The sequence below is a fragment of the Acinonyx jubatus genome, unplaced genomic scaffold (assembly GCF_027475565.1).
Source record: "Acinonyx jubatus isolate Ajub_Pintada_27869175 unplaced genomic scaffold, VMU_Ajub_asm_v1.0 scaffold_101, whole genome shotgun sequence".
Classification (NCBI taxonomy): Eukaryota; Metazoa; Chordata; class Mammalia; order Carnivora; family Felidae; genus Acinonyx; species Acinonyx jubatus.
In genome coordinates this window covers 6,956-17,070 of record NW_026464020.1, presented here as the reverse complement: position 1 = coordinate 17,070, position 10,115 = coordinate 6,956, and the positions used below count along the sequence as shown (strand labels likewise).

General features: G+C 39.6%; 1 protein-coding gene across 1 annotated transcript; it reads right to left on the bottom strand.

The window, feature by feature from the left end:
- Window positions 1-5: 5 nt before the first annotated feature.
- LOC128313846 (GTPase IMAP family member 7-like) lies at window positions 6-9,447 on the bottom strand (the record flags this gene model as incomplete). The annotated part of the gene is made up of 2 exons (XM_053214004.1): window positions 8,950-9,447; window positions 6-628 (listed from the first exon to the last, which is right to left on the bottom strand). Coding segments are annotated over exons 1-2 (759 nt in total), but the record flags the coding sequence as incomplete, so codon positions are not given.
- Between the last annotated feature and the right edge of the window lie 668 nt (window positions 9,448-10,115).

Sequence of the window (10,115 nt, the reverse complement as noted above, 5' to 3'; positions counted from 1 at the left end):
TTGTAAATGGCATCGGTAAAGTAAGCCCCTCCGTTGCTCCGCACCATCTCCTCTATCAGCTCCACCAGCTCCTGCACTTGAGCTTCCTTCTCGGCCTCTGAGGCTCTGTTGTTGAAGGCACAGTAGCGGTTCCCACACTCGCTGATGATGTTTCTTAGCTTCACATCTGAATCTGCCAAGAAGTCACTCAGGCTCTTCTCCTGCAAGTCATCTTTGCGAGTGAACAACACGATCATGTGCTTCAAGGCTGGCTTCCCAAAGACAGCCTTGATCAATGCCACGGTCTTCTGCTCTTCTTCCCTGTAGAGGCCCACCTGGAGGACCAAGATGATGGCGTGGGGCCCAGGGCAGGAGTAGAGGACACACTGGCTGATTTCCCTGCACGTGGTATCCAGGGTCTTCTTGGTGTCAAAGAGCCCTGGGGTGTCAACAACAACAAGTTTCCTCCCCTTCCATTCCTTGGATGCTTTTTGACACTTGACGGTGACAGTATAGGGACCAACTCTAGACTCAAAGACTCTACTCCCCAGGATGGTGTTGGCCGTTGCGCTCTTCCCACTTCCAGTTTTCCCCACCAAAACAATCCTCAGAGTGTTGTCCTGAGGGTCTGCCATGTCACTACTAGTGGCTGTGGGGTGTAAAAAAGAGAAGGAGAAGAAAAAGAGTCAACGAAGGTAAGTGGAAACCATCACATTCCTCTTATCTCCTTTGTGTTTCTCCATGAAAACCTGCAGTAGTGTACTATCCATGTGGGTCCCATAAAGACAAAAAGATGAAACAATTCACTCACTATGGAAGAAACATTAAAGTAGTTAAAGAGTTCCCCTACAAAAGAGTACCAGGTCCAGATGACTTCATGGGGATCTCACTTAACTTTTCTTCAACTATTCCTGATGACTTAAAACAGAAAGAAATCTTTCCAGTTCTTTCTATGACATATGTATGATATTGATCCCAAAGGCTAACAAAGATTTCACCAATAAATAAAGGTACAGACATGTCTCATTTGCGAATACTATTGCAAAAATCCCAAATAAATTGTCAGACACTAAAAAGTAAAACCCCACAATTAAATGTGATTTATTTCAGAAATAGTAGGGTGGTTCAATATGAGAAAATGGATTGTTACAACACATCCCCTTTAGTAGATTTAAGAAGAAAAATACCTTGATGCAAAACAGACATTACCCCAAATTCAACACTGTTTTAATAGATACTTCTTTAATGTGATTTTATAAAAATATAAATTTTAAAAAATTTGTCTCCATTTTTTTTTTCTCTGCAGCTAAAATAGTTGACTGTAAACTTAATTTGGAAGAATATAGAAAGGAAATTAGCCTGTAGAGTCAACAAAGAGAAGAACGAAGAGGGAGGGCCATCTCTACCAGATAGCAAAATATTTTAGCCCCTATAATTAAGGCAGTATGAAGAGTGTGTGAACATAGAGAAACCGAAAACAAAACTGGACAATTCAGAAATAGACCAAATTGGTCTACTATATTCATGAGCATCCAGTTCAATTGTATCGTGTTACATTTCTCTTCCCTAAGGCAACATCTCACAGCAATGAGGAGAAAGATGGACTAATAACCAGCATTGGGATAACTAAAAAACCACACAGAAAAAGACAAAACTGCACCCACATCTTCATGCCATTCACATGCTAAATATGTTAGAAATATAAACACTAAAAATCAATCCACATAAATACTAGAAGAAACTCAGACCAATCCTTTGTAACCTAGGGGCGGGGCAACACCTTCTAAGATTTGAAAGATTGTAAGGAAAAGGATTCATACATCTGACTACATAAGGACCTAAAAGACAATGGGAGACAACGAACACCATGGACAATTAAAATACGAATGTCAGACTATATCAAAGAGGGTTAATTCTCCTCTTATACAAAGAATACCTAAAGGTACAGAGACAAATGTCCAATAGCTCGATAGAAAATGGAGCAAGACATATGAATAAACAGTTCAAAGAAAAAAAAAGAAATGCCAATGCTCCTCAACTATATAAAAATATATGAACACTCACTTAAAGTAGAGAAATATAAACCCAACAAAGGAAAAGAAAAAACTAAATATAACAAATTAAGATTACACTGAGATACTATTTCTCCACTTACAGATTTGGCAAAAGTGCAAAAATTTGCTGCTATAATCAGTTGGTAAAGGTTTAGAGGAAACAGGTTCTCTTCTCCATGGTTAATGAGAATAGAAAAACAGTCTAAAACCTACAGGGGAGAAATTAGCAATATCATACAAATCACATATACATTTATTCTTGGATTGTGAGTCCCAATTTTAGGATTTATGCCTGTAGTGGTCAAGGGCAGGTCACCCCTAAACGTGCAACTTTGGCATACTGACTATTTCATATAAAAGTACCTTAAGACACATCCTGTGTGGGAAGATTACTAAGACCCTCTTCTGTCCCCCTGCAAGCAGGAAACAAATCTCCCATGTAAAAGGTCCCCTTGCTGTCCAGGAGGTAAAGAGACACTCTCATGACAAGGGATGGGAGATTTAGAGCCAAGAAGACTGTATAAACAGCCCACTACTTTCTAATTTACTACCTCAGCCCAAAGTCTCTTTAGAATTCCTCCCTAACAGATGCTCCCAAAGTTAAGTTTTCCTTGTTTTGTCAATCCCTCACAGATCCATCGTCTCTTTGCCTAAAAAGTATAAAAACTGCCTGCCTTGGTCATCTCTCTTGGACTTAGTTTCATTACTGAGCATCTGTGCACACTGCTTTTTTTTTTCTCTTATTAATCTGCCTCAAGTGAATGTAATTCTTAGTGCAGCTGGAAGACCTTGAAGGGTAGAGGAAGAAGTTCCCCTTCCTTATATCCCAGAGCTACACTGACAAAAACACAGGAAAAGATTAGGCATATTTTATTCTCTGCGTCACTATTTGTAATAATTAAAGACCAAAAACCTACCAAATGCCCACTAGTAGGGGTCTGATTGAATAAACCAAGGTACATACACACAGCGATGTACTATCCAACTATAGAAAGGAATAAGAAATACCTCTCTATGCTGGGATGGAGAGATCTCCAGGATATTTCATTAAGCAAAAAACAAGGCAAAGTGAAGAAAATAATATTGAGTTTACTGTCATTTCTCTAATGGGGAGGAACATGAACTGTAGGTACAAAATACAACATATATTTCATGCACATGAAAAAGCAATGACAGATCATCTGAACCGTCACCAAAGAAGTTACTGACAGAGGGATGGGAGGAATAAGGCGGGGGCAGGGTAGAAGCTGGAAACTACTCTGAGTATACTTAGATGTCATAGATTTGTCTTGAAAGCATGTACTTCCTTCTTTTTGAGAGTTCGAATTACAGCTCTTTTCCTTTATGAAACACCTACATGTGTACCTGTTGTTGCTGGCTGACATAAATTCAAAGAGGATTTTTCATTTGTACAAAAAAAAGCTTAACACGAATACAGCATTCCACATTTGTTTCACAGCCAGTTGAGCTAATGGAGAGGCCGAGTGGGCCCTTGTCCACGCCAGCTGCCAATCACCTTCCCCGGGAACCTCACACAGGGGTTCACCATCCAGTCACCACAGCTGTGAGCCAGATGAGCACGTGGGCTTTCTCTCAATTGAATGTGTGCATCTGTTAACAAGTTGTGTCTAAAAGTATCAGAAACACATAAGGGAGGTTATTTGGGGGAGATCTAGGAATGCACACCCTTTTTCCATGTACATTCATGGTAATTGCTTCTCTCCTTTATGTCATTTTGTTTCACAAAGGATTTCATAGGAACGTTCTGCTTGTGGATAGTGAGGAACATCTGTAAATAGCTTACATAATTATACAACAAAAACTATATTTTCAGATAGCTAGTAAAAATCAAAAGCAAATGCAATACATAGTATTTGGTGTAATAGACAAACCACACAAAGAATTGGTCCAAGAAACTTGAAAATAAAGTTGCTTCATTGGCTCTTGTCCTAATGGGATATAGTGTAAGGCCAAATAGGGGGAAAAAACGCCAAGAAAATCTTAAATTGCTTTCAGGAATCCTGTCCTATTCTTAGCTTTTTGTGCACATGTGTAGTTTTGAAGCCCAAGGACAAGCCCAGTGACAATGAGCACCCTTAGTGCCCACACTGTGCTCTTCAAATGCCATTTCCCACCAAAAATATTGGGACTCTTAGGAGAATGTACCGATTCCAGATCTGGGCCAAGAAACGTGCAAGTGGATCCTACACTATCTAGTCATACTAGAAAGTGAGGATTCTATCAAAAACTACTCAGACCGTGGGATGCCTGGCTAGCTCTGTCAATGCAGCATGCATCTCTTGATCCCACGTTCATGAGTTCTAGCCCCACATTGGGTGCAGAGATTACTGTAAAAAAAAAATGTTTGTTGGATCAGATGGACTTCACAGATATATTTAGAACTCTGCATCCCAAAGCAACAGAATATACTTTCTTCTCAAGTGCACATGGAATATTCTCCAAGATAGATCATATACTGGGTCACAAAACAGCCCTTCATAAGTTTACAAGAATTGAAATTATACCATGCATACTTTCAGACCACAGTGCTATGAAGCTTGAAATCAACCACAGGAAAAAGTCTGGAAAACCTCCAAAAGCATGGAGGTTAAAGAACACCCTACTAACGAATGAGTGGGTCAACCAGGCAATTAGGGAAGAAATTAAAAAATATATGGAAACAAACGAAAATGAAAATACAACAATCCAAACGCTTTGGGATACAGCGAAGGCAGTCCTGAGAGGAAAATACATTGCAATCCAGGCCTATCTCAAGAAACAAGAAAAATCCCAAATACAAAATCTAACAGCACACCTAAAGGAAATAGAAGCAGAACAGCAAAAGCAGCCTAAACCCAGCAGAAGAAGAGAAATAATAAAGATCAGAGCAGAAATAAACAATATAGAAACTAAAAAAACTGTAGAGCAGATCAACGAAACCAAGAGTTGGTTTTTTGAAAAAATAAACAAAATTGACAAACCACTAGCCAGGCTTCTCAAAAAGAAAAGGGAGATGACCCAAATAGATAAAATCATGAATGAAAATGGAATTATTACAAACAATCCCTCAGAGATACAAACAATTATCAGGGAATACTATGAAAAATTATATGCCAACAAATTGGACAACCTGGAAGAAATGGACAAATTCCTAAACACCCACACTCTTCCAAAACTCAATAAGGAGGAAATAGAAAGCTTGAACAGACCCATAACCAGCAAAGAAATTGAATCAGTTATCAAAAATCTCCCAACAAATAAGAGTCCAGGACCAGATGGCTTCCCAGGGGAGTTCTACCAGACGTTTAAAGCAGAGATAATACCTATCCTTCTCAAGCTATTCCAAGAAATAGAAAGGGAAGGAAAACTTCCAGACTCATTCTATGAAGCCAGTATTACTTTGATTCCTAAACCAGACAGAGACCCAGTAAAAAAAGAGAACTACAGGCTAATATCCCTGATGAATATGGATGCAAAAATTCTCAATAAGATACTAGCAAATCGAATTCAATGGCATATAAAAAGAATTATTCACCATGTTCAAGTGGGATTCATTCCTGGGATGCAGGGCTGGTTCAACATTCCCAAATCAATCAACGTGATACATCACATTAACAAAAAAAAAGAGAAGAAACATATGATCCTGTCAATCGATGCAGAAAAGGCCTTTGACAAAATCCAGCACCATTTCTTAATAAAAACCCTTGAGAAAGTCGGGATAGAAGGAACATACTTAAAGATCATAAAAGCCATTTATGAAAAGCCCACAGCTAACATCATCCTCAACGGGGAAAATCTGAGAGCTTTTTCCCTGAGATCAGGAACACGACAGGGATGTCCACTCTCACCGCTGTTGTTTAACATAGTGGTGGAAGTTCTAGCATCAGCAATCAGACAACAAAAGAAAATCAAAGGCATCAAAATTGGCAAAGATGAAGTCAAGCTTTCGCTTTTTGCAGATGACATGATATTATACATGGAAAATCCGATAGACTCCACCAAACGTCTGCTAGAACTGATACATGAATTCAGCAAAGTTGCAGGATACAAAATCAATGTACAGAAATCAGTTGCATTCTTATACACTAATAATGAAGCAACAGAAAGACAAATACAGAAACTGATCCCATTCACAATTGCACCAAGAAGCATAAAATACCTAGGAATAAATCTAACCAAAGATGTAAAAGATCTGTATGCTGAAAACTATAGAAAGCTCATGAAGGTAATTGAAGAAGATATAAAGAAATGGAAAGACATTCCCTGCTCATGGATTGGAAGAATAAATATTGTCAAAATGTCAATACTACCCAAAGCTATCTACACATTCAATGCAATCCCAGTCAAAATTGCACCAGCATTCTTCTCGAAACTAGAACAAGCAATCCTAAAATTCATATGGAACCACAAAAGGCCCCGAATAGCCAAAGTAATTTTGAAGAAAGACCAAAGCAGGAGGCATCACAATCCCAGACTTTAGCCTCTACTACAAAGCTGTTATCATCAAGACAGTATGGTATTGGCACGAAAACAGACACATAGACCAATGGAATAGAATAGAAACCCCAGAACTAGACCCACAAACGTATGGCCAACTCATCTTTGACAAAGCAGGAAAGAACATCCAATGGAAAAAAGACAGTACTCTTTAACAAATGGTGCTGGGAGAACTGGACAGCAACATGCAGAAGGTTGAAACTAGACCACTTTCTCACACCATTCACAAAAATAAACTCAAAATGGATAAAGGACCTGAATGTGAGACAGGAAACCATCAAAACCTTAGAGGAGAAAGCAGGAAAAGACCTCTCTGACCTCAGTCGTAGCAATCTCTTACTCGACACATCCCCAAAGGCAAGGGAATTAAAAGCAAAAGTGAATTACTGGGACCTTATGAAGATAAAAAGCTTCTGCACAGCAAAGGAAACAACCAACAAAACTAAAAGGCAACCAACAGAATGGGAAAAGATATTTGCAAATGACATATCGGACAAAGGGCTAGTATCCAAAATCTATAAAGAGCTCACCAAACTCCACACCCAAAAAACAAATAACCCAGTGAAGAAATGGGCAGAAAACATGAAAAGACACTTCTCTAAAGAAGACATCCGGATGGCCAACAGGCACATGAAAAGATGTTCAACGTCGCTCCTTATCAGGGAAATACAAATCAAAACCACACTCAGATATCACCTCACGCCAGTCAGAGTGGCCAAAATGAACAAATCAGGAGACTATAGATGCTGGAGAGGATGTGGAGAAACGGGAACCCTCTTGCACTGTTGGTGGGAATTCAAATTGGTGCAGCCTCTCTGGAAAGCAGTGTGGAGGTTCCTCAGAAAATTAAAAATAGACCTACCCTATGACCCAGCAATAGCACTGCTAGGAATTTATCCAAGGGATACAGGAGTGCTGATGCATAGGGGCACTTGTACCCCAATGTTTATAGCAGCACTCTCAAAAAAATGTTCGGATCTTACCGAAAGGAGTACAGGGCCAACTTGAAGAGGCTGACTGGACAGAGATGGGGTAATTTGAGTACCAATGAGACTAATAATTTCAATGGATTGAAATTCATCAAATATGTTGAAGTTCATGAATTCATAACAATACCAACATCGCAAAAGAAGTGAAGTGTTCTCTTTAGGGTATGCTAGGAAATGATGTCATCAGTCTGAACATGGACAAAAAAAGATTCAAGCATTCCTTTTGTCTTATTAACTACACCTTATGGAAATGAAAGTATGATTCAGGGGAACTTTCTTTTTAAAGGATTATGCCATCCAATAAATGAAGAAAGAATGATAGAATTATAATATTATTATTTGTGACTGTTAATGAAAGAAAGTTACTCTAGACTATCATTACAGTTTGCTACATTACAGAAAGAGACAGAAGAATATATAAGGTGCCTTCTGATGGACGTTTACAACTGCACCTATGGAATATTGTCACCCAACTAACCAGGCAAGCCTTAATCTGATCAAACCTCTCCTTCAATTTAAATTTATACAAACACTGAAACTAGAAGAACATGTCATATGACGTCTTGAGGATTTAATGAGCAAAATGTACACTGTCCAATTCTCTTGGAAAAAGGACCAACCATTTCTTAACCAAAATCATTTTACAAAAAGAAACAGGAAGGTGAAAACTTATTTATCAAATTAAACTTAAGAGATATGAAAGAATCGAAATTTATGAACCGTATTTGGAGCTGATTTCAATTTTAAATTCTAGGAGACGATCTGGGAATTGGAATACACCTGGTAATTTTTTAAAAATTCTAATTGCTTTTTCAACTCTGATTATGGTATATTTTAATGACCTTTATCTTCCAGACATACATATGTAAATAATTACTGATAAAGTGATAAAATTTTTAGTATTCTAGTAATGTAATACTTTTTAGTATCCTAATGTTTAAAGTGTATGTATGTATGTATGTATGTATGTATGTATTTAATCTCTACACCCAGCATGAGGCTCAAACTCACAACCCTGAGATCAAGAGTCCCATGCTCTTCCAACGAGCCAGATAGGCGCCCCCACTCTAATTTTTGAAATGAGGAGATTGATGTGGCTCAGAAATGCGGAGAAAGTTGCCCAAGGTCACTGCGCTAATGGGCTTTGGGCAGAGAAGGGATCCAATGCAAAGTATGTCTGACCCTACACTCATGCATAAACCTTGCACGCTCTGGTCTCTTCTTGGTTCCTTCTCAGGTCCTTGATTCTACATTTCTGTTTACATTGGATCAGAAATAGATCATGGGAGGCCAGGGGAGGTAGTTCACTCTCTGTCCAAAAACATGAACTGGTAGCAACCCTGGAATTAGGGAAGGCAAACAAAGGGCTTCACGCACATTTGTTTTCTATAGAATAGTTCATTCTCTCCCCCATGGCACCCCTTCCTTACCTCCTCTGTTACACTGTCGATCACACCATTTCTCTCTTACATGTTGGAAAGGACACAGCCAGCTGAATTCTAGGCTTCCTGTGCCATTTGTGACCTGGGTATCCCGGGGAATTTGATAAAACCACACGCACACCATCTGGGATTCGGATTTTCTTTCAGGAAAAAAGATGGATTGGGATAGACTGGTCTCTAAATTGCCTTCCAGCTCTAAAGACCTGCCTTGAGGACACTAGTTTCCCAGTAAGGGAAATGGATGGGGTGTCAGGCAGCACTCACTCTGTCATGACAGCAACTGACGGAAGATATGCTGTTCAGCAAGTTTGTCCTGATAAATAGGAGATGTGTGGACGTGGGCCAATCAATCTCCTTACTCCCACTCTTCCTCCCCCAGGACCCCTGTGGCAGCATCCTGTTTGCTGGGCTGCTGGCACGGTACTTGGTCCCCTCTCAGACCAGAACCCACACCCATGCACAGCCCTGTGTCCTGAGGCCCCTCCCGGCTCTATTGCCCTAGGCCAGGCTCACCTTCTTTTGAAGGAGCTGATGAGTTCCCGAGTATTCTCCAAAGAAGCTGTTTGAGCTGCTGCTTTTGTTTAACTGAGAGGAAAAAGTGTTTGCACCCTTTAAACCTCTGAGACAGGAAGCTCAGATTGGGTGGAGCTAGTGAAGAAACTATTTGGCTTTAAAGAGACAGAAATATTGCCCTATAATTGGAGGAGTCCTTTAGTTTTACCAAGGTGTAAGCTTTTTCTCCATGTGCCTGCTGTCACACCAAATTTTCCAAACCTATATTTGTTGTTTGGGGTTATACTGGTGGATCCCAAAGGCGCTTATTACATGACACAAATCATGCACACAGAGCCAGGCATGGTGTTGGATCATCTTTCCTGCATGGAGTGGGTGACTCTGGGGTGATTCTAGGAAGAAGAAACTCAAATGGGTGGCTAGATGTGTCCAAATTTAGAGCCTGGGATGCTTCCCAGTGATTGTATCATATGGGTTTTCATGATAGTCTTTCATGAAGGTCTCAAGTTACTCATTAAAAATTTACCAGACCTTCAGGTACAAAGCCAAGAGTCTAAACGATTGGGAGCCAAGAGGAAAAAAAGGAAGATGTGGCCTGGAAAAGTCTTCCAATGACCATACACCTTCTCTAGTTTTCTTCA